This window comes from Thunnus maccoyii, chromosome 5 (genome assembly GCF_910596095.1).
Source record: "Thunnus maccoyii chromosome 5, fThuMac1.1, whole genome shotgun sequence".
NCBI classification, from domain to species: Eukaryota; Metazoa; Chordata; class Actinopteri; order Scombriformes; family Scombridae; genus Thunnus; species Thunnus maccoyii.
The window spans coordinates 2,042,395-2,067,984 of record NC_056537.1 but is presented as its reverse complement, the minus strand read 5'-3'; the positions used below and the strand labels follow the sequence as shown (position 1 = coordinate 2,067,984).

Below are 25,590 nucleotides of genomic sequence, written 5' to 3'. Positions count from 1 at the left end.
TGTAAATGATTATGTGGTTTCAGACCAATCAAATTTCTGACTTGGCAGTCAGCGAAGGGATTTGTCCAATAATGGAAGTATTTAGATATAGTGCATCTATGGGGAGGAACCCTGACTGGCATCTGTGTCTCTGTGTAATGTTGCTTACCATCAAATTACCTTAAAATTCTTTAACTACTTAATAACAGTGACAGAAACATTATAAAAGACATTGCACGTTGACTGGTTTTACATCCAGCTGATAAGTTTTGACTTTTTCCTTTTGAATTAGTTGTAACTCATTTGATACTCAGATTTCACCTTGATGCCAGGATGGAAAAGATATATTTTCTACCTGGAGGGATATGAACACCATCAAAGAAGAACCAGTTCAAAGGTAGAAGCTGTTTCTCCCTTTTAAAGCGACTTTAAGGAAAAGTTCAAGGTGTTTTTTTTTTTTTTTAACACTGTAAAATCAAGTAAATGATAAAAGCTTTTGTGGGGAAGTTTGTGTTGTTTTAGAAGTAGATTCTGAAAAATTTAAAGATTTTAAAAATGTCTTAAGACAGTAGAAGTATGAATCTTTGGCAACATATAAACACGCTGCTCAGATGATGCAGATCACAGTCGGTCAGTCACAAGCTTTAGTGAATCTCATCTTCTCTCTGCTTCACTGTCTCTTCTGGGGATTCCTCTATAAACTTTCTGCTTTCTGGCAGTAAGAAGGATTTTCCACCTCTGCAGATGAATAAGCACATCCAAAAAACCAAAATTTCATTTCAGGTTTTTCATACAGCTTTGTGTTGTTTGTCCAGCAGCGACTCTGATAAACTGATAAGAGGCACAAATGGAATATGGATCAGACCGAAGCTGCAAATCATTCCTGGCATTTCATTTAACCGTGCTCACAGTTTTATTGCCTCTGCTGTTGACTCATTTGTTTCTCTCATGTTTGAATAGGAAAAGGGAGACTCTTTATACACTTATATGTCTGAAAATGTTTCCTTATCGGGGTTCTTTGTTGATCCTTGATGTTTTACATGTCAGTGAAATCCTTTACATCGACTCTGTCACTGTGCAGGTTTCTCTTTACTTATTGTGGTCTGTTGAAGATCAGCAGGGATTTTCTTTGAACTGATGATGAGCTGCAACTAACGATTATTTTCATTATCGAACAATCTGCCAATTATTTTCTTGATTAATTGCTCGGTCTAAAAGATGTTCAGTTGCCTTGTTTTGTCACGACTTGTTGTTTACTATCATGTATGACAAAGAAAAGCATTAAATCATGTTTCCTTAAACATGTTTTCAAACCTACGGTTGGTTTACTCTGTTCTGAATCAGTGGGAGTTGGGAAACTTTCGGTTCGGTTCAGTTTCCATTTCTAGAGAAGAATCTAAGAAATGCATCAGAGAAAGCAAGTGTTCACTCTGCTTATTGGTCCGATGTGTCTGGGGGTGGGAGCAAGAACACAGGAAGAACGTCCTCGGGCCAAATACAACATCCTTCGATGTGCTAGTCCGGGTCAGACCTCGTTTTATTCTCCGGCAAGTCGACAGCAGTTGCTAAATTCGCTCATCAGCATCCCAGCATGCAAAGCGCACCTGGCTACGGGAGCCATGTAGCTCTCAGTCTCAGTTAAAATGACGGGTTTTTGTGGTGTAAAAAACACGAAACCAAGATAAATCAAGTACGAACTTTTTCCACCTGTAATGTGAAATTGCAACCTGTAAAATTCAAGTGAAAAACCAACTGAAACCTTTTAGGTAACAGTGTCTGCAGACTTTTCATATCCACTGTATTCACAAAATACTTCACCTTTATGTCTCTTGCAAAGCTGATTATTAAGTTATTAAATCCAAAATATGCCCAAATTGTTGCCTGTTTTTGAAGATGAACTACAAGTTAACATGAGCATGTGCGTGCTGAACACCGTCCGGATGCTGCACTGCACTCGCAGTTGAGTTCCACCTTTTTTGTTCCATGAACTTAAAGTTAGCGTCATCGGAAAATAAGATTTTTGCAACTATGAATTGATTGAGAATCATAGAAAATAAGGATCACGATACTTGTTTCCCTCCATCATTTCTGCTCCCTGTACTTCCTGTGTATTTATTTATTTATTTATTATTTTTGTCTTTTTGTTTCCTCCTTGCCTGTTTTCTCTCAGTTCAGTGAGCTAAAATGGATGTGAAGTCACACAGCGGGGGGGTTCCTGCTCCATCAGAGCAGCGGGTCGAAGCAGCGTTTCACCGCCGCGCTCCGATTTTCCTTGCTTCACCTGTCCGATCAGACACGGAGCAGCAGGATCAATCAGAACATTTCTCATCAAAACTTGGACCGAATCTTCCAGGTGCCGCTGACGAATCTGAGCTGACACCTCGGAAAAAACAGAGCGAGCAGCCGGTTAGTTCTGGCTCTGATGCTCCTCCTGTGGTCTTTTAGTTCCCCCTCGCAGACTGATGACTTTCATAACACCGCTACGTCACGGTTCGTCTGTGAGATTTGCAATTTGAAAGGAGAAATGGGACTGGTGTTAAAAAAGATTGTGCAGCATCGCTCGAGGCGGAGGAGAAGCCCACGCTTGTTCCCTCGATCTGCAGATCATCAGGTTTTTATTGAACATGAAGTAATTGGTTTTTAGTATAAAGTCTGTCAGATCAGTTTAGCTGGTAGATGTTGTGTTACAGGATCAACAAAACCAAATGTCTGGGATGCTTGAGTCCAGCTCCCACACTCAGACCAGAGTTCTGTAAACAGTCTGGATCAGCACCAGCTTAGCAGAAGAAAAAGAATGCATCTCATTTGAACATCTCTTGTCTTTAGTCTTTTGTGATCCAGTTCATGTTCGTCTCTTTCAATGATCTTGTGTTTTTCAGTCATTTTCCCCTGCGGTCGCAGTCAAACTGGTGATGAAAGTTGAATAGTTTAATTGTTTGAGCTTAATTAACATAATCACTAAAAGCCCCCAGTCACAGTCAGTCTGTCTTTATTTGATTTCTTCATCACACTGTCAGTGACGGCTCTACTTTCATTAAAGTGTCTATAAAAAGTATTTGTTCCCCTCATGGAAATTTTCATGTTTAATGTTTTACAAAATTAAATCAAAGAAGATTTAATGCGGCTTTTTGAGGCCCTTTAAAGAATAGATTTGCAATTTTTCCAGTGTGTCTTAAACCAGCAGTCAGGTCTCTATATGAACAGTGAAAGAGGTTTTCCTCGCTGTAATCATTCCTCCTGTTCATACTGGATATTAAAAGATCCTTCAAATGTGTTTTCAATGGAAGTGATGGAGGATAAAATCCACAGTGTGCCCACACAGTCATTTAAAAGTGGATTTGAAGCTTCTATTCAGCTTCATCAGTCTGAGTTAGTCATATCAAGTGGATATCTGACACATTTACAGTCTTTTTAGCATCAAATTCCCTCTTTGTGTTTCCTCGGACCCTGTTGAGCTGCAGGTGGAAGTATAGTAACAAAAAGAGGAACTTTGGCAGTAAAAAGACTGTAACCTTGAAAGATATCTACTTGATTTGACTCATTTGGACGCTAAAGCTTCATATTAGCTTCACATAAACTTTTAAATACATTTTTTGCTCAGAAGGAGGACTGTGGATTTTGTCCTCCATCACTTCCATTGTAAGGTCATTATGAAGGGATCTTCTAATGGTCAGTATGAACAGGAGGAATGATTACAGCAAGAAAAACAGCTTTAATGTTCATTTGGGCTCCTGACTGTTGTTTTAAGACACACTTAAACATTGTGAACCTGTCCTTCAATGTCATCAGGGCTGGGCAATTAATTGAAGTAACCGAAAGTGACATCATGACTTTCTAACTGACCTCAGTGTTTTTAATGGTCTAAACACAACATAACTGTTCTTCTGATGAAATCTGATCATGTTTTCTTTTTTTAAACCTGAATATAATCTGCTGCTGACTTCTGGTTTCTCAGTGATCAATGACATGAAACTTACTCTACAGTTACGCTGAGTTTCAAACTTTTTTTTATGCTGATGAATGAAGTGTTCAGACTCTAACAGACTGGGAGCTGAAGCAGACGGCATTTTAATATTGAGCTGAAACATGTTTTATGCATGAAGGAACATATGAGCTGTAACGATCCTCAGCTCCTCGCAGATAATAGTGAGAGAAGTAAAAAAGCTTCAATAATGCTGTGACAGTTCACTTCCACCGTGGTCATCAACAAAGCAATGTGATTGGTGCAAGACACCTGCTGATCTGTCGTGTTCAGTATTTTCATGAAACATCCTCTTCCTCATTTCTAGAAAATTCCACAAAAGAGTCTGTTTCTATTACAAACAGGTCAAAATTATCTTACCCTATTTTTTTTTATTTTTTAAGACCAGTTTATGACTTCCTAACCTGCCTCCATGTCACCGTGACGTCCTGTTTAGTTCTTGTTTGTATCTCCTGGCTACAGTTGTCTTTATTATCATCTATTATCAACATCTGCCGCCATGATTGACTGAAAAAGGCACGTTTTAAATTCCATTTCTCACAGGTTAACACTACATATTAGTCTTTTTGTCTGCATGTATGTAATGAAACAGTTGTACACACCTGCTCATTCAGGGTTTTTTTTCTTTATTCTTACTATTTTACATAAAACAAGACATCTTCTTGGACTGTTTTTCACTATATTCTGACTTTTATAGACTAAACAGTTTGAATAGTAAAAGAAATGACCAACAGATCAATCCATAATAAAACAAAACATTACCAGCAGTTGCATATTTCTTCCTATGTGTTTCACATTCCCTGCAGCAACTGTAGAAAACCTGTAAATCTATGTTCTGACTTTATATATACATATGTATATTTTTTAGAGCTGAAACGATTAACTCATTAGTAGCCAACTATTAAATTAATAGGCAACTATTTTAATAATCTATTAATAGTTTTGAGTCATGAAATTTCCAGAAACAAGACATTTGAGGACGTCATCGAGATAATAATCACAGACAGTTGAATTGATGATGAAAATAATTGAATAATAATCTGTTGATGTGTTTTGAGCACCTGGCTCTGTTTTTAAACTTGCTGAGCCTCAGCGAGTGTTCTCCATCAGTCAGATGGTCTTCATCCTCCTCCTCCTCCTCTTCAGCAGCTGTACTGACACTCAGAGGGCTGCAAACACTCGTCATCTGATGTCTTTTAATCTCCTGACTCACAGCCTGGTGCTCCGCTGGTGTGTAAATAATTTAGTGAAATTTTAAAGCCAATTAATTTGAGCAGCAGGGAGGTAGGAAGGCTCCTGCTGATCGATTCATTAGTAATAATGGCTGACATTTGTGTTGCCAGACAAAATGGAAGAGCCTTACAGAATCCAGAGAGCAGCAGAGAGGGAGGGCTGCGGTCTGACTGATCGACGGGATCAGGGCTCAAACCATCTGTTTGCTCTGCTCTATTAGATATATGTAACATAAACTGGAATCCGCTTTGACTCCGGTTTAGTGTCTCTCAGTGTTCTCACACACAACAACGTTCAGGAAGAAAGGAACAGGAACTAAGATCATTAAACATAAACATGTGACCAGAATGTTAAAGTAGATGGAATATAAAAAAAAAAAAATCTCCTTCTCACCCCCCTCCCATGGGGGGTGGTGGTGTGTCTTCCTCAAGCTCGGGTCCTCTACCAGAGTTCTGGGAGTTTGGGGGTTCTGCGCAGTATCTTAGCTGTTCCTAGGACTGCGCTCTTCTGGATAGAGACCTCAGATGTTGTACCTGGAATCTGCTGGAGCCACTCTCCCAGTTTGTGGGTCACAGCTCCCAGTGCTCCCATTACCACTGGCACTACTGTTGCCTTTCAGCCCTCGGTATTTTTCGATCTTCTTGTGTTCCTTCTTGATGTTGCTGTCGCTTGGGATTGCTACGTCTATCACTGCTGCCTTCTTCTGTTGTTTGTCGATCAACACAATGTCCGGTTGGTTAGCCATCACCAGTTTGTCAGACTGGTTCTGGAAGTCCCACAGGATCTTGGCTTGGTCATTCTCAACCACCTTAGGAGGTGTCTTCCATTGTGACCTTGGGACTTCCAGCTCATACTCAGTGCAGATGTTCCTGTACACTATGGTGTTCCATGTACGCTGTTCCTGCCTGCATCTTACACCCTGCTATTATGTGCTGAACTGTCTCAACAACATACAATGTCTACAGGTCAGTTTCTGTAAACTGTAAAGGAAAGTAGTGTAAAGGTGTGTAAGAGTGTTGAATAAATATTGAATGGGTGAAGGTAATAAGTTACTTTATATACATATAGTAACTGTTTATGTGCATTATACACATTGTACATGTCTGTGTGCAGCATATACAGCCTTCAGACATGTGTTAGGACTTAGATTTTTTTCTGGAAAAACCACATCAGACACACATCATTGTTCCAAGCAGAGTATATTTGTAATTACCACATTAAAAATCCTTAAAATTACATCTCCTCCTTCTCACTCATTAAAAATTCCAGAATCTCTGAATATGCAAATAAACATAGCACAGAAAGTAAGGAAATTTGTGTTTGGTAGATTATTTTTTTGTTGTAACAATGCTTCCTGGCAGTAAATCTTATACCGTTGGAAAGCCTGTTTATTTCCCTTTTAAATGGTGCCACATTTGTAAAGAACATGCATTTGTGGGATGAGTAGCAGAGCTGAGTATGTGGGTTGCGCCCATGAAAAATATGCCAAATCTTCTCTGCCAATGCCAAACAGCTTATTCTGCCATTGACTCTTGTTTGGTGTTTGGTGGATTGGATGATTGAAGTTTGAAGAAACAAGACATATCGGCAATTTAACAACATTCTTCAACCAGTACTTGTTGGTTTGTGGGGTTTATCAGAGACTACCTCCAGAATTTGGGAGTGGAGAGGATGGAATGGCCTGCCAGCAGTCCTGGCCTCAACCCCATTGAACACTTGTGGGATCAGCTTGGGCGTGCTGTTCATGCCAGAGTGACCAACACAACCATGTTGGCTGACTTGCGACAAATGCTGGTTGAAGAATGGGACGCCATCCCACAGCAGTGTGTGACCAGGCAGGTGACCAGCATGAGGAGGAGGTGCCAGGCTGTTGTGGCTGTGTATGGTTCTTCCACACGCTACTGAGGCTCCTGTTTGTTAAATGAATCAATTGTTAAATTGCCAATATGTCTTGTTTCTTCAAACTTCAATCATTCGATCCACCAAACACCAAACAAGAGTCAATGGCAGAATAAGCTGTTTGTTATTGGCAGAGACGATCTGGCAAATTTTTCATGGGCGCAACCCGCATACTCAGCTCTGCTGCTCATCCCACAAATGCATGTTCCTTACAAATGTGGCACCATTTAAAAGGGAAATAAACAGGCTTTGCAACAGTATAAGATTTATTGCCAAGAAGCATTGTTACTACAAAGAAATAATCTACCAAACACAAATTTCCTTACTTTTTGTGCTATGTTTATATTTCATTTCAAAAATGTTCCTGTTGGACACCAGATGTTTCCTCCTTCACTGTGAAGTTCATTCTCAGTGTTTGTGCACTGGAGGTTTTAAGTTTCCACATCACAGTCGTGCAAGTTGAATACTGGACCACGATTGGCTCCAAACTAGCTGTGATGTCATAAATCCTGCTCATAGTCCCACTCCCTTAAAATCAGATTTTCAGTGAGCTCAGAGAAACTTTCATCTTTCAACAGATGAATGAAAACAAACTCTGCACAGAGAAGAAGAACAAACATCCAGCTGAAGGAAGAAGAACAAACATGTTTTTGAGTGGAGGGAGACTTTAAATATATAAATCTGACAGTGATGGATGACTGATGCAAGTGTTTATACTGTAGATGTGACGGTGTGTGTGTGTGGGAAGAAGCTGTTCCTGTATGAACAGTGTTGTGTAGCGCCTACCAGAGGGGAAAAGGTGGAACAGGTTATTTCCAGGATGTGAGGGGTCTGCAGTGATTTTCCTGCCTGTTTCCTGACTCTGGAGGTGTTCAGGTCCTGGATGGTGGGCAGGTCGCTACCAGTGATCTTTTGTGCAGACCTGATCGTTGTAGATCGTAGTCTGTAGTCTATTCTTGTCTTGTTTTGACTCGATGACTGTGGTGTAGAATTGGATCGACAGCTCATATGCTGATATATGAGGGTACATACTGTATATATACTGTATCTATTTCTTATTGTGATCTTAATTAGGCATCAGACTGGTGGATTTGAACTAGAGACTCACAGCACCATCCTGCATGACACATGCATGTATTTAAAACATTATGAAAAAGAATGGATTAAATGTTGGTGATCATGTTGGCTTTTTATTTAAACATCGTGTTTTAATCTATGTACTAGAAAACTTTCCTCAGGCAATTAGAATTTAATTTTCTATTTCTTGCAATAGACTGAAAATGACACTTGAATATCTGTTGGCCACATCGTGTATCTTGTATTAAACATAGCCATAAGCCATATTTTATAAGGTATTTAAATCATATGTGTTTACTCACTTACTTTTATAAATATTATATATGTATGAAAACAAAAAATCTTATAAATAACAACAAAATAAGCGGGACTGAAAAAATATTGAGAGATCCAAAGCAAACTAAGAAGATTTTTTGACGTTGGAGTGATGTGTGACGAGATATCAGACAGTGTTAAATATTATCCTGAATGTGTCAGTCAGACCTAATGTTTTTCCTCATATGACACTGATTCTGATTCTGCTCCTCACTGATTCTCCATCACATCCAATATCCAATTAAAGTTCTTGTAATCACCTTTAGAGCTCTGCATGGTCAGACACCGGCCTCCACCCCAGCAGGTCTCTGAGGTCTCTGATCAGGGTTTGCTGGTTGTTCCTCGATCGAGGCTTAAAGCTAAAGGAGGAAAACTAAACTTTGGAACTCGCTCCCTTTAAACTTCAGATCTGTAGACACCTTTAAAAAGCAGCTCAAGACCCATTTGTTTAGACTCACCTTTGTGTATTTTTTCTAGTTTCTGTTTATTTATGTTTTTTATTATTTTTGTCTGCACGTATGTTTATGTTTTATATCCTCTGTGAAGCATTTTGTGACGTCTCAGCTTTCGTAAAGGTGGAGGTCGTGCAGCTTTAGACTTGCCTTTGTGTAATTTTCTGTGTAATTTTCTCTGTAATTTTTGTGTAATTTTCTTTGTAATTTTATCTGTAATTTTTGTGCAATTTTCTGTGTAATTTTCTCTAATTTTTGTGCAATTTTCTGTGTAATTTTCTCTAATTTTTGTGTAATTTTCTGTGTAATTTTCTCTAATTTTTGTGTAATTTTCTGTGTAATTTTTGTGTAATTTCTATAGTTTCTGTTTATTTCTGTTTTTCATGATCTTAATGTCTGCATGTATGTTTATGTCTCAGCTTCCGTAAAGGTGGAGGTTGTGCAGCTGTTTGCTGTGTTTCATTCTTTGGATTTTGTTGGCCATTTGTTGAATAGTGACAGACGGGAGTAAGGAGCTCCGCAATTTTAAATGAAGTCGTCTTTTTTTTTTATATTTAATTTATAATTCAAGTAACATAGTAGTCTCCCCATTAAAAGAAAGAAAGAAAGAAAAAGAAAAGGATGGATGTTAGCAGAGCGTACAGTGTGGGGTCGTGGAGTCATCGATCAGGCTCAGAGGGCGTCTGGACGGGGGGGTCAGAACCTCCAACAGGCTGACAGGAGGCTCAGAGTGACCTTTACACACACACACACACACACACACACACACACACACACACACACACACACACACACACACACATACACACACATACTCTCCCCTTTTTAAATGAGAACTTTCTATATTTTATTTATCTTCTTGTCAACAAATCTCATGTTTGGATCCAAACCAACAGTGAACTGATCTACTAACAAGTATTGTGTGTGTATCAAAGTCTGATATATCTTATTCCTCCGTTGTTGTCCAAAAACTGAATTAAACTATATATTTGTAAGCTGTTTTTAAAGATTTATGTCATCATGGGCTTTTCATGAGATTTGTTCACTGTAAGAGAAATAGTGGGTGTGTGGAAGTTCAGACTTCTTTTTGGGTCGGATGTCCGCTCAGGATAATTTTTCCTGTAATGAGACATCAGTGTTCATCCGCAGTCCATTTCAATTCAGATAGAAAACAATCAGATGAATTAAAAACAGTAATCTTACTGACAGGAAAAAATAATTTGTGTGGTTTAATGAGCCACTGGCTCCTCCATTAGTCTGTCTCCATGCCAGTCACCATTATTAAATAATTACCGTGTTACCATCTGCTGGTGGCTGAGATGTGTAGAAGGACACAAAGTTCACATCATAACAGTATATATCTAAGTTTGAGTAATCCTGGTTCTTGGCCTTCAGATCACCTAATTGATGTTTTTATGTTCATTTTTTTATGATCAGTCAGCCTGCATGCTGTATTTTCTTGATTCTTATTATCCAAAAGTTCAAACTTCCACTCAAGTGTATTTATACTAAAATTAACTTCTAATCATACTACCGTTAGAGCTTAAAGGGGACATATTCTGCACATGTCCTGGTCTATATTTATATTACTGGAATATCTTTGCAGGATTTCCAGTTAAAAACTCCTTATTTATCTTCTACTGGTCCTTTATGCAGCCCCTCAGTTCAGCCTCTGTCTGAAACAGGCCGTTTTAGCTCCTGTCTCTTTAAGGCCCCGCCTCCTGATGAGCCCACTCTGTTCTGATTGGTCAAGCTGTAAGTAGAAGTCCAAATCCATCTGTACATATTGGAGCCGAATCCGATCTGAAATATGAGGGCGGACAACGTGAACAACACATGAAAAAACCTTAGCAACCACCTTAGCAACAAAGGCTACAGAATAGACGTTTGTGGGCATGTGTGAATAACATTAGAGCTGCAACAATTCTAATAATATTAATAATAATAACTTTATTTATACTCTTCTCACTTCTCAAAAACAAATTATGAAGTGCTTTACAAAGACATAAAAACAAGAGAAATGACCAGATAAATAATAAATAAAAGTAGAATTGTTACAGTAGTAATGACAGTCGAGGTATGAATTACTAAAACACAGTAAAAACAAGTAAAGTAAAAACAGAAGAATAACCAATTCAAGAGAAAGCAACTCTGAAAAAGTGTGTTTTAAATTTAAAAGAAGAAACAGAGCTAGCTGGCCTGATCTCCTCCTCCTGAACAGACCTCTGCTGGAGGATCTCAGGCTGCGTTCAGGCTCATATGGGGTTAGTAAGTCATTGATATAATCAGGCCAATCCCAAACATGCTTTAAAAGTAATCATTAAAATTTTAAAATCAACTCTTAAATGTACAGATAACCAGTGTAGAGATGCTAAAATAGGTGTTATGTAGACTCTTCTGTTGGATTTTGTGAGTATATCTTCCTGCAGAAAAGTGCTGCTCTGTGTTCTGAGTCCTCTGAAATGATTGTAGTCACAGTAACAACGGTTCTACAAACTGTCGGTGGTGTTACCACAGCGACATATACAGTAAAACCAGTACGCAGACACCTCTGGTTCCCAGCATGATTCCATTTATTTTTCCAAAAGCATTAAAGTCAAAATGTCTTAAGTGAACAGCTGGATACATTTTTTCAGTATTTCTACTTCCCTGCATCTTTGACGTGAAACTCTGTTTACAGGTGTTTATTGGCTCCCTGGTTGATATTTTTAGTAAAGCTGCAACAAGTTGATCGCCAGAATATTAACCCTTTCATGCATAGTGGTCATTACAGTGGACAGCTGTTCAAAAGCCGTTTTCTTATATATGCATGGGGTTTTAATGGTATAGTTGCACATCAGCCAGTACAGTAGACTCTAGTGTGTCATCCCATACACTGCCATCCATTGGCCAGCCTTTGTAAGTGCAACACAAATTTCTCAAAACCAAGATGGCCGCCTGCCGGCTGGAAATGCTCAACAGCTCAGGAACATCTTGCCAATCCTTCTATAGTAATAGACTCTTGCAGGTAAATAAAATAGTGTAACATCAAGTAACAATGAAGGAGTGATACAATTGTTAAAATTTCCAAGTATTGATTTTATGTTGGGAGAAAATGACGATTAATCATCTGTTCACTAAGCTGGACAAACTCCTTGAAAAATGCCTGTTTCATGCCTAAAGAGGAATAAAAACACTTAGGAAAAAAAAATCCTGACTGAGGTTATCATGATTCATTCATGAAAGGGTTAATCATCAACCATTTTGATAATTGATTCATCGCTTTGAGTCATTTCTTAAGAAAAATACCCAAAGTCTCTTGTTCTTAAATGAGAATATTTTCTGGTTTCTTTTCTCGTCTGTGACAATAAACTGAATATCTTTGAGTTCTGGACCGTTTTAGGTTGCATGTTGGGCTTTGGGAAACATTTTGTTTTCATTTTCTGGCATTTATAGACCAAACAACAAATCAATAATGACAGTAATCATTAACTGCCCCTCACAATTTTTAGTGTCAGTTAGTAGGATGAAGAGCTGGTCTGATTGGCTGAATAAACCCTAAAACCAGTTTACAGCCTTATTACAGTCGTAGTTTAATCCCACTAGAAACTCCCAACATCTGCATCCTCGTTTCAAGTGTCCTCATTGTGGAAACAGTCAGGTTTTTATAGTTTTTTGGCCTTTCCTGCACCGTCTCCTTCAGCAGGAACTGTTTAATGTCTTTTTGTTCAGAGCCGTTTGTGTTGAGTGATGCAGAGAGGCAGATTAGCTGCTGTTAGCGGGCTCCTCTGGTGGCAGCTGCATCTGTCACCTCCCACTTCATCCACTTAACATTTGCCCATTTCCATTTATCACCATAAAGAGGACTCTCTCTCTCTCTCTCTCTCTGTCTCTCTCTCAGCGTCGCTTCCCGCAGATTTAAGATCTCTCTGCTGATTTCTTCGACACCAACACATTTGTTTTCTCTGGTGTTTTCTCTCTTTTTATGTCCTCGTCGAGCCTCCTCAGCTTCAAGTGATTTTTGTTCCACGTCGTTACTCGTGTAGCTCCGCGGTGGTTCCTCTCTTCCATCTGCTGTTGGCTCACGCTCTGCAGGTCTATCACTCTCAATAGGAGGCGGCAACGGCGGCGGCGGCGCCGCCAACCCTCAGAACAGAACGATGCTGGTCACGTGCTTCAGGAAGGACATGTTGTTTTTATGCTCATCTGTCAGTCACAGGAGGACAGACTTCAGCCTACCAGACTCAGCATAGTCAGTGAACACAGTCAAAGTTCAAAGATTCCTTCCAGGCGTGTTTTGTGACATATACATATAAAAATACTCACTCAGAAGAATGTTTTTTTTCCACAAAAAACTTGAATAACTTACAAAAAGGAAGTCTTAAATAATAAATACATGTAGTCTTTCTCCGTCATTCACAAATCTACAGTTTTTCATCCAACGTCCATTTCATTTTTACCACCTTCCCCTCCTTAAAGGACGAGTTCACAATTTTTTCAAGTCTGTTTCTAAACAGTCAGGAGCCCAAATGAACATTTAATCATTCCTCTTGCTAATTAAAAGATCCCTTTCATATGTTCTTTCAATGTAAGTGATGCACAGTCCTTGGTTTTTTTTTTTAAATGTACTTAATTAAGAGTTTATCTAAAGCTAATTTGATGCTTCAGCAGCCTGAGTGGATATCTTCATTTTCTTTTTAAGTATAAATTTGCTTTGTTGTGTTTCCCTGTTGAGCTTCAGTGGAAGTTTAGTAACAGAAAGAGGGAATTTGGCACTAAAAAGACTAACTTTGAGATATCTACTTGACTAAATTGGATGGTTGAAGCTTCGTATCGGCTCCAAATAAACTTTTAAATACATTTTTTTGCACAGAAGGAGGACTGTGGATTTTGTCACTTGCACTGGAAACGCACCAGGAAGAGATCTCTTACTGGTCACTGGACAAAACTGAAGTAATTGTTTTTGGTGCCAAGAAAGAACGTTTAAAAGTCAGCACTCAGCTTCAATCAATAATGTTAAAAACTACAAACCAAAGCCAGAAATCTTGGTGTCGTCATGGACTCAGACCTGAATCTCAACAGCCACATTAAGACAATTACAAAGTCAGCCGACTATCACCTGAAGAATATATCAAGAATTAAAGGACTTATGTCTCAGCAGGATTTGGAAAAGCTTGTCCTGCATTTATCTTCAGTAGAGCACTAAAGCACTGAATGGTTTTAGGGCCGAAATACATCTCTGATCTGCTGCTACATTATGAAGCATCCAGACCTCTCAGGTGGTCTGGATCAGGTCTGGATCAGGTCTGCTTTCTGTCCCCAGAGTCCAAACTAAACCTGGAGAAGCAGCGTTCAGTTTTTATGCTCCACATATCTGAACAAACTCCCAGAAAACTGAAGGTCTGCTGCAACTCTCAGTTCTTTAAATCACAGCTGAAGACTTTTCTGTTTGCCGCCTTTCATTAAACCACATTAAGGGTTAATATTTTACACTGCACTGTAACTTTTATTCTCTTGTTTTATCTGTCTTATTCCCTTTTTAGCTTCTTTTTTACTTCCAAGTTTAACACTTTTTAATTGTTTTTATATCTTTTTACTTGTGTTGCTTTTATATTCTGTTTTAATGCTTTTTATGCTCTATGTAAAGCACTTTGAATTACCTTGTTGTTGAAATGTTCTATACAAATAAACTCGCCTTGGTCAGTATGAACAGGAGGAAAAACCTCCTGACTGTTGTTATAAGACACACTTGAAAGACTGTGAACTCGTCCTTTAAAGCGACATTGAAATCAAACCGAGAAAGGTAACAAACTGATTTGTGGAGAGACACAAAACACAACATCATCCCAGAATCGTGCTTGTTCATATCTGCCATCCACTGCCTCATCAATCAGAGAGATCTGGTTCTCAACGGCAGTCCTGAACTTCCTGTTTCCATGGTATCACCCGCCGCAGGCCGTGTCATGCATGCAGTCTTCGACAGGGAGTTAATGGTAACATCAGGGCATATTGTGTTTTTAAAATGTCTTTCTTTAAGTGGTTTCTCTCCTGCACTGCATCGTCTCTGTTTGGTTTTGTGTCTGAGAGTCAGGTGATCAGTCACATGTTGATGCTGTTTCACTGACACACACTTCAAATATCCATTCTCACTAGACTAAAATATTTAATATTTAATATCGCCTCATAATTCAATGTTTGTTTTAGTGCACGTTATGTAAACTGCAGACAGCTGTCAGCTCGTCCATCATCATTAATTAAATAGTGAGACAATATAATGCAAATATTAAGACAACAGGCGTTCATACATCAGCTCTCACTGAGCATTAGTCTAGTTATCCAACCATCACACACACACACACACACACACACACGCAGCTTCTGGCAGATTGGACAGCATTTATTTTATGATTTAGACACTATTTTCACTCAAACAAATAAACACAAACAAATTATAATAATAAGAGAAGGTTTTCTTCCCTCCACCTCATCAGAAGAAATTCTTTTGTCTTTATTAGGATGATTTTAATAAACATTTACATTCATGACTTGGATCCTGGTCGACTTGGATTCGTTAAAGCTCTAATGATTAAAAAAAAAACAACAAATTCCACTTAATTACTTTCACCACATAAAAAATTGAGGACATTTACATTAACTTCATTTGTTGGTTTTCAAACATATCAAAAAAAGAGTAAATTAACAATAAATATCAAAATCATCATATTAAGAACTGTTTAACGTGCAGGTAGTTGCAGATGACATTGGTTGTCATAGTAACAAAACAAAATGAAACGTTACATCTTATCTTTTATTAAGTGATTACTGCTCAGCTGCCATTAGGTTCTAGAAACTTTATTATGTAATCAAACATGAAGAATTTTAAACAGTGTTGTGAATTATTTTTATTTGAGTGATTAAAACAGGCAGTTCATGTTTAGTTATATGTTAAAAAACGTATTTACAGTTTATTTACATTTATTTACAGTAAAGTACACACATCATGATAAACCTGGAAATGATAATTATTCAATGTTTATATTAGAGAATATACTATAAATGCCTTGTTTCCAGTTAAACTGAAATGCTTTTATTTTGAAAGTTTCCAGGAAATTATCTGGTCTTTTGTTGTCGCTAGCTTTAGAGAAAGTGTACGCTGCAGCATGTTGGAGGAGAATAAATATGCTCGGTTTGAAAGACACTCGTTCTGGTTATTGAAAGAAACTTCCACTGTACAACAAACAGAATAAATGAATTAGTCCACTAATGGAGAAAAACTCGCAGTGTTTTCCGTATAACTGTACAGGCCAACGAGAACCTCTCTACCGTGTTTTGCTGTCATTATGGTCGTATGGTTGTTTCTCTTCTCCCGCCTCCTCCTGCATTTTTAAACGTATCCAACCTGAATCTGGCGACAGTGGTGAAGATGCTAGAAGCTAAAACCCACAAAAAACGTTCTGAGTGAATCACTGGGAAATAAAATAAAACAATAACAACAGACTCTGACCCAGACATTTGAATTTGTCAAAGAAGTTTAGTACAAAGTCTTATATTTTATTGTATCGTATCACAAAATCTATGTTTGTATGTTTTGAATATTGCAAATTTTCTAGTTAGACTCTTGGATGGATGGATTCAATCAGTAGAGGAAAGAAGCCGAACATGTAAAAATGTTTTCCAACCCAGAATGTTTTTGCACCTTTTTTGATGTGTTTGTGTGTTTGTCTCTTCAGGCCGTCCTCGGCTGCTGCTCTCTGAGCTCTCGGCCTCCATTAGATGAATCATTCTCTCACGGATGTTATGCTGTTCAGTCTCTGAGAGACTAACAGGGAGAGGTGAAGCAGCCGGCTGAGAGACCGTTTAATGTTGCGCTGAGCTGCCGCTGCTCCAGTCTGAGCTCTTATTCTTCTGCCAGACTCGCTCTGGATAAAGAGCTCTTGCCAAAAAACCCAAAATGCGAATGAGCCAGAGAGTTTAACATAAGACCCGCTGACTGTTTCCACCCAGGATGTTTTGATTATTTCAGCCGTAAATGTCAGATGAACAGAGTTTGGAGAAAGGGCAGTGTGTGAAGTGTGAAGTCAGTGTGTCTAATTAAGCGTGAACCCACATGTTTTGGAACTCGATAACCTGAGGTGAACTTGTTTCTCTTGGTTTTTCCAGCTCTGTAGTTTTTGTTCTGCTGCTACCTTTCTCAGCTTAGGAAGAGAGAAACCAAATGCTGCGTTGATGTCTGGATGTTGCTACAGAAACAAGTGAGAAGAATAAATGTGAAATATGATGTCTAGTTATAACAACACATCCATGAGTTTTAAGCTTATCGGTTGATGAAACACTGCAGGATTTCACAACTCTGGAGAGTTATCACGACACTGTTGCTGTTGAAAATACTTCAGTATACAAGCTGCAAGGTATTCCACCTGAAATGTCCTGGAACATATCTGATTGGTCAACATTTGCTGGATGACTTTGCTTTATGTTGCAGCAGAAGTTGAGTCAGGTTTAATGTTTTACCTGGAAGACTGACCTGTGTTTTTTTTTTTTTGATGCAGTGCTGTTTGAAGATAATAACTTTATTTATATGGCACTTTTCAAAGCAATAGTTACAAAGTGCGAAAGCTTCAATAAAATGTAGGATAAAATATTAAAACAAAACAAACAGACAAAAACACTAAGGCACAATAAATATACATTAAGCTCCACACAATGAAAAAACACTGGTTGAGAACAGAAAAATGCCTGTTTTTTAGGTGTGTTTTGAGAAGCAACTTGAAGGTTGAAAATGAGTTAGTTCCTCTGGCAAGGCGTTCCAGAGTCGGGAAGCCTTCCTCAGACTGTGATTGGGTTCATAAAGGTTCAGAAGTTCAGAAATGTCTTTTGGAGCAAGACTCCGTTTAGTCTTGAACATAATTAATCAAATTTTTAAAATGATTCTAAAATTAAGAGGTAGCCAGTGAAGACAGGCCAAGATAGGGGTGATGAGATCACATTTCCTTGAATTAGTTAAAATCCTTGCTTCTGCATTTTGGACCAGCTGCAGTAGAAAACTCGGATGACTTTGAACATGGATGACTTTCTCCAGGTCAGCAAATGATAAAAAAGACTTTATTTGGTGAAGAAAACAGGACTGTGCAGTTTTCTTAAGTTGTGCATCAAAGTCTCAGAGTCAAACAGCACACAGAGGTTTTTTAGAAACAGGTTTAACATGTTGACAGACTGCCGAGTTTATTGTGGATCGACAGGATAGAGTTTGGTGAACAAACTCATCTTGCTTCTCATTTAACTGGAGGAAATTGTTGGACATCCAACACTTCATCAGGCAGGATATAAGAGTATTTAACCTGCTGGTGTCAGTCGCTGTTATTCCTACATACAGCTGGGTGTCATCTGCATATTAGCGAACTGAATTTCAAAAGTGAAAATAAGTCTCATTGTGAAACCTCTGGAAAGAAAATGTGTTTAAAGGTAAATAAAGACAGAAATGAGTGTGATCTGGCAGTAAGTACTCATCGTTCTCCTTCTGTCGTCGGCAGGGCTTCCTGAAGAGCGAGCGGGTGTCCCGGATGGTTCAGAGCGGCGGCTGCTCGGCCAACGACTTCCGCGACGTCTTCAAGAAGAACATCGAGCGTCGCGTCCGGAGCCTCCCGGAGATCGACGGCCTGAGCAAAGAGACGGTGCTGAGCTCCTGGATCGCCAAGTACGACGCCATCTACAGGGGGGACGAGGACATGCGGCGTCAGCCACAGCGGGCGCATCTGAGCGCCGTGTCGGAGCTCATCCTCAGCAAGGAGCAGCTGTACGAGATGTTCCAGCAGATCCTCAGCATCCGCAAGTTTGAGCACCAGTTGTTGTACAACGCCTGCCAGGTGAGCCCCCTACAGGTTGACCTGAATATTTATACTGACTCGGAATACTTGTGCGACAACCTCCATGGCTGAATGATGAAGCAAATGCTACGGTTTGTTTAGCTGTAGTTCCTCTAATGTCCACTAGATGCTGCTGTGGAGAAACTATGACTGTTCTCTATCCACAAATACAAAGCTGTCATGTTTTATACGTTTCAGATTTGGCGAAGGCTGAGATTTTGTTTTTGCACGATGTCTAAAATGTCTAATAACTTGTAAAATTGAGTTATTACAACATGTACAAAAGGGTTCTTTTTAGTCAAAAAGTAACGTAGACGTAGTAACTATGACATGAAGAGTAAATTTTACCAGTGTAATTAACTTTAGTGTAACGTTTGTCTTGCTTTAAAAAAAAAAAAACGAAAAACAATTTGTCCGGAGACGACTTTCCTCGTACGATGCAGATCTCCTCCTCGTGGCATCTGGAGGCTTTGTGGTCCTCCAATTTTAAATTTTTGGTGCCCGCAATAAAGTTGTTGGTAGAGACGAGTTCAAAGTTCAAACCCCGACTCCTCTCTCACCTCAAACAATCCAACAGTCAGTGTGTGAAGTGGGTGTGAATGTCAGCTTGTCCATGTTACAGAAATGGCTGCACATATGTCTGAAGGAGCGTACGGCCACCTTAATTCCCCTTCTGATGATGAAGGAAATCAAACCAGCAACCTTCTTGTCCTCTCACAGGCTCACCTCTCTGACCTTTCGACCCCTCCCTGCTGCCTCCTTACTGAACTGTTTCTTGCATTTTTAGAACTCTGATTGCAGTAAATTAAACTTAGAACATAAATGCTGTAAAAAATTGACATTTTCTTCCACAGCAAACAGCCTCATTACCGGCAGACTGTGCAGAGCATCACGAAGGTCTGAGTGTCTCAACACACTGCTGCTCAGTAATTAGATGGTCACAGTGAGCACAATCCAGCCTGTAACAAAACATACTGGACTTCAAAATGTAGGAGTGCTGACGTAAACCCAGAGTGAGGATGACAACTGTAGAATGAGGAGGGAGTGGAATCATGGGATTGAACAGTCCAGCTGTAATAAACAGGCTCAGAGTTGAAAGGATGTAGATTTCAATCTGTTCTCCTTCACATGAGTTTTTTAGTTTAGAGTGAGCCAGTTGGGTTTATACAGAAAAAAAGTGACAGCAGCAGTAGTCTGGTAGATGGATGCAGCTCATTGTGTAGCTGCAGAGCTCCTCCACACACTTGGGTTTGCTTAAAAAAACATAAATTCAGAGTTACAGTCCCTCTGCTGACTGCTTCCTCTGCAGTTAGGAGGAAGAGAAATGGTGTGAAGTAATGTTTCTTAGAAAGCTCCTGTTGAAACCACACACACACACAGAGTGCGGTGGTTTATTTATCACGATCGATGGTTTCCTCTGAGCTCTGCGTTTTCAGCTCTGGTTTGGATACGAGACACAGAGAATAGCAGCTGTGTAGTGATGCTGAGGGAAGAACTGAATCTACAATTGATGTGTTTTACATTCTTACAGCAAAAATGAACCAACCCCCCTAACCCACGAGCCTGCTGACAGTTAGACCTGATACATAATTCAATCTGTTCTACAACTTTGCAGAGTTTGATTGTAAAAAGCAGCTATTTCAGTTTTCAGTGAACAATTATTAAAGATCTGCTATTATGCTCCTTTTTGACCCATTTTTATTAGGGATGCATGATATTATCGGCACGTCATCGGTATCGGCTGACATAAGCTCTAAAATGAAATATCGGTATCGGCCGAAATGAACATTTTCTGCCGATTATGAGAGGCTGATATGTTGCCTTCTCCTCCGCCGCCTGACTGTGTTTCCCTCCACGGACTGTTTCACCCTGACGGTCCCGGTGTTTCCTCCACAGGCTGCACTTCACTCAGCTGCCCGTCAGACCAGCTGCTTCTTCTAGCGGAGGCTAGCTGGCTGTGCTTCCCTTCGGTCATGCTGCGGCTAACGCTCCGCTAGCCTCTCAGCTAACGTTAGCCCCGGCTCTCCGTGTGGATCCAACCGGAGCACCGAGCCCCAGTTTGTTATTCAGGTTAAAGTGGGAAGAAGCAGCGGGTCTGACGGGCAGCTGAGTGAAGTGCAGCCTGCGGAGGAAACACCGGGACCGTCAGGGTGAAACAGTCAGCGGAGGAGCTGCTGTGTTCGGCTGCACAGATAGGAAACACTACGGCTAACAGGATGTACCACTCTGTTTGGGGGGGAAAAAAATCGTATAACAGTGGTTGGCAACCAGCGTATTAGGTGCATTACCGCCACCTTCTGCTCCGGAGTGTGGACCAGAGATTAAATCCTACACATTAATCCTGTCTGTCTAATAAACTCAATGAAAACTCTACTGCTGCTCCCACTTGGCAGCTTCATTAAAGTTTTAATGCTGAGCTCCTGAACTCCAGTCTTCCTGAGTTCTTCCTTCATATATTGTCTTTCTTGATCATACTTAGTACAATATATGGTTGCATGTGTAATAGTCTCCTCAGCCAGCTGGAAAAAAATATGTGCATATATCGGTATCGGCATCGACAATCGGCCACAATGAGTTGGAAATATCGGCATATTGGATATTGACAAAAACTCCAATATTGTGCATCCCTAATTTTTATAAATACTGAATATATTTTACTATTTTAAATGTATCCGTCACATTTTATCCACCTTAGATTTCTCTAAACCCATTTTCCTTACAGCCGAGATTCTCCTCTGTACTCCAGCAGGTTGTTTCTGAAGCTATTTACATAAAATTTTATATATATATATATATATATATATATATAGTGATGTATGAAGCAGAGTCTGCTCCTGAATGTGGGAAGAACCTGCTGTAGCACAGTGAAAACTTGAACAGGATGTCTCAGAACAGTGAGATCGTGTCTAAGTTTTCTCACAAAGTAAAAGTAATTTTTTCAAAGGCATCCAGAGGTCACTAGCTTAGCTTTAGCACAGATATATTATATTGGTTTAGCTCAGTAACAGAAAGAAACCATGTTTCTCCATGGTGGTGATGGAGTCAGCAAGGCTCAGGTTCTGTTCTGGAAGTTGCTCAACGTCCCCTTGATCACATTCTTCTTATATAAATCCATTATAATGTTGTCGTCCTGTTTTCATGCTGTAATTCTTCTTCTACTCTGTGCACACAACATCTATTTCCTGTCTGTTCAGGGAGAGGGATCCTCCTCTGCTGCTCTTCCTGAGGTTTCTTCCATTTTTCCACATTAAAGGCTTTTTTAGAGAGTTTTTCCTTATTTGAATTGAGGGTCTAAGGACAGAAGATGTTGTATTGCGGTCTTGTTAAGCAGACAGTCGACTGTAAAATGTGCTGAACACACACACACAACCACTCGCCGTTAACGGAGGGAAGAATTTCAGCCGTTCCTGATGTTAATTTCCATCCTCTGGGAGGCTGTACAGACTGTATGTGGTATAGTAATGAGTACCACCTCAACACCACTTGCTTTTGAGGCACAGATTTCAAAATGTCAAAAGACTTAAAAAGACTGAGTAGATAGAATAGAGTAATTTTATAGCACAGAAGGCCCCCACCATCAATCCATCCTAAAGCTAATGTTTCTTGTTTTCCATTATTTCAGCCCTTTAAACAATTTTGCTTCAAGGCAAAACTTTCTTTTATAAGCAGCTTCCATTTCTGTCGGGCTGCATCTTTTTCTCCCATCAGAACGGTGTAAACAGGCAGTTTGTGCTGTTTCATTGACACGTAAAAAAAATTGATTGAATTTCCTTTCAAACCTCAAATCTGTGCAGCGTGATAAGAAATGATTATCTTTCTACCTCCAGCTGACATCATCATCATCATCATCATTAAACCTCATCATCCTCCAGGTAACAGGCTTCACAAAGATGATGAACAATTATGACGAACACTATTTTATTTTATTTTTTGCATTTTGCCTTCTGGATAGTTACAGAAACTGTATTCGCTGCAGGATTGCTGTTGACCTTTGACCTCCGTACATTCATAGTTATTATTAATTCCTCTCAGTCTCTGTGTTCAGTCCGACCTGCAGGGACGTCGGTCATCTTCAGTCTGCTGAAGCTTAAAGGTCAAATTTAAAGGTCACAGACAGCATGAAAATAAATAATCAATATGCAGTTTGACAAGAACCTGCAGAATTAAAAAAAAAAACAGATTCTCCAGCTGGACATTCATTCAGTTCATTCATGTCACGTCACTTTACAAGGTGTTCATATGTTAGTAGTGTTTAGGCCTTGCTTTTAGCCTCTCCTTCCTCTCCAGGAGCAGGAATCTCCTCCAGAATTATGTCTCTCATTCATTCGACTGCTTCGTCATAGCGATGAGCTAACGTGTGTTGTTTACAGCCTGATATTACTTTCTATCAGGGATTGATACACTCTGTTTACGATGTGCTGACTAACCTCAGAACTCATCAGTTTGTGCAACAGAAAGAGTCTTTGTTGTAATCTTAAATGTAATACATGCTCAGAAAAGGGGGAGGCTTGATTCAAACCCACTAGAAGTGTGTGGGGTTGTATGTATCTACAGAGACTCTGCTCTGCCTGTATTTTCTGTGTTCAGGATGTTTCTGTGCGTCAGCCTTTGGGCAGTGGGTGTGTAGCCTCCAGCCAATAACAGCACGCAGGAGGTTGAGATTTGTAGCGTAGCGGCCAGGTTACATCGCTGTCTATGTCTCTCTCCTCTGCGCCGCTCTGCTCTCTGGCTCTGGTGTCATTAGCTGAGGGGGAGGGGCCAACTTTGAATGGTGTGTTTACAAACATCAACCGACAAATCCTGCATAGTGCACCTTTAAATCAGGTTTATTTACACGGCCTGTCTGATATCACAGGCTGTGTGTTTGTGTGAGGAACATGGAGAGAAACATCTGGAGAACTGACTCATAAAGAGACTTTCCTAGCAGTCTCTCCACAGACAGCTTGGAGACTCTTTATCATATCATATCATATCATATCATATCATATCATATCATATCATATCTTCTAACATTGTCTTGTCTTTCTTGATGTGCTGGGTTGCGGTGCAACGGATCACAAAACTCACAGTTCAGGTTGTATCATGGTTTGGAGTCACGGATCGGATCATTTTTTGGATCAGTTAAAAAAAAAAAAAAAGGGAGACAAATATAACTTTGTTTTCCATTTATTCTGTAAAACACTTAAAGCAGGGAACTTCTGCCTTTGGTCTTAAATGAAAACAACATTCAAGATGTCCAATATTGAAATAAAATCTATAAAATCTATAAAATATTCAATTAAATTGAATTCAATTTTATTTATATAGCACCAAATCACAACAAAAGTCATCTCAGGGCACTTTCCACATAGAGCAGGTCTAGACCGTACTCTTTAATTTACAAAGACCCAACAATTCCCCCATGAGCAGCACTTGGCGACAGCGGCGAGGAAAAACTCCCCTTTAACGGGAAGAAACCTCGAGCAGAACCCGGCTCTAGGTGGGCGGCCATCTGCTTTGACCGGTTGGGTTGAGAGAGAGAGAGAGAGAAGAAGGGAGGGGGGAGAGAGACACAGAGAAGAATAATAACAACAATAACAATAATAGAGATATGACTAGCAATAACAATAGCAGTAATAGCTGGAGCCATCCGGATCCTGGAGTTTCCTGCAAGATGAGAAGGCAGAAAAAAAAACCTCCGGGGAAGAAGCCAAGTTAGTAACATGCATTAATGGTACATGAATGCATACAGACGGAGAGGAGAAGAGAAGAGCTCAGTGCATCATGGGAAGTCCCCCGGCAGTCTAGGCCTATAGCATTCAATACTCAATTGAGTATGAGGCATGATACCTCCTCCTTTAAACATGGTAGTGAATGAAACAGCAGCCTATGTCCACATCATCAAAACTTGTCCTGCAGCTTGTTGAACGAGCCACCAAATATTCACCAGTCAGTTAGCAGCTAGTTGGCTAATTAGCTGCTCAGCTGCAGCACATTAAACAGCAACACCACACGCTGTCTGTCCATGACTTGTACTTACAGCAGTTTTCTTACTTTGTCTCCAATTAGACATTAGATTTTGCAGTTAATCCGTGGTCCACATGTGTGCCGAACCACGGGGGGCGGTCCGTACGGCTCATGGATGCACTTAGGCTTTCTAAGGATGCATGGGTTCACCCTGAACTGGTCATCTGATCAGTCTATCACAGCACAAACAAACTGTTTCTTCTTCCTCCAGCATTGTCCACCACCTCCTCGACCTCCTGCAGCTGCCTACCAGAACCAACGAAAAAACCAGTGGGTCCTCTTCTTGTGTTTCTCCTCCTTCTCTGCATTAAAAATGTCACCCACAGTCCTGAGTATCAGGCCCAGGTCCTGACGGTTTTGGGCGGTTGCAGTGTAGAGTCGGTCCTGGAGGCTCTTCGACTCTTCCTCCTTTGATCTGAGCTCAGCGTAGATCTTCATCATGATGTCGTTCAGTCCCGTCTCAAACTGAATGTCCCTCCGCTGCTCGGCAGACCGCTCTGATCTTTCGTCTTCGATCTGTTGCTTGATCTGCTGGATCTCTTTCTGCAGGTTGTCACATTGCTGACTCATTGTCTCCATACAGGACAGATTGTTCACTTCCATCGCTTCCATTCTTTGAGACAAGTGCTTGTTCAGTTTTTCGAGAACCTTGTTCTTGTTGCTGAGGTCTCTGTTGTCTTTCCGCAGGGACTCGTTGTCCTGTTGGAGGGACTCCGTTTCTCGGCGGAGGAACTCGTTGTGTCGTTGAAGGGCGAAGAACTCGTTCTTCAAGTCCTCCACAGTCCGGATGTGATCGTAGTTAGGC

At 40.0% G+C, this 25,590-nt stretch overlaps 1 protein-coding gene across 5 annotated transcripts in view; it reads left to right on the top strand.

The window, feature by feature from the left end:
• Positions 1 to 25,590, top strand: part of cadps2 (Ca++-dependent secretion activator 2) — a 261,245-nt gene that overhangs the window by 71,881 nt on the left and 163,774 nt on the right. For all 5 annotated transcript variants that reach the window (XM_042410740.1, XM_042410739.1, XM_042410743.1 and 2 more), the window contains exon 3: positions 18,447 to 18,779. In XM_042410740.1, the coding sequence (XP_042266674.1) occupies positions 18,447 to 18,779 (333 nt within the window). The remainder of the gene's footprint in view (positions 1 to 18,446; positions 18,780 to 25,590) is intronic.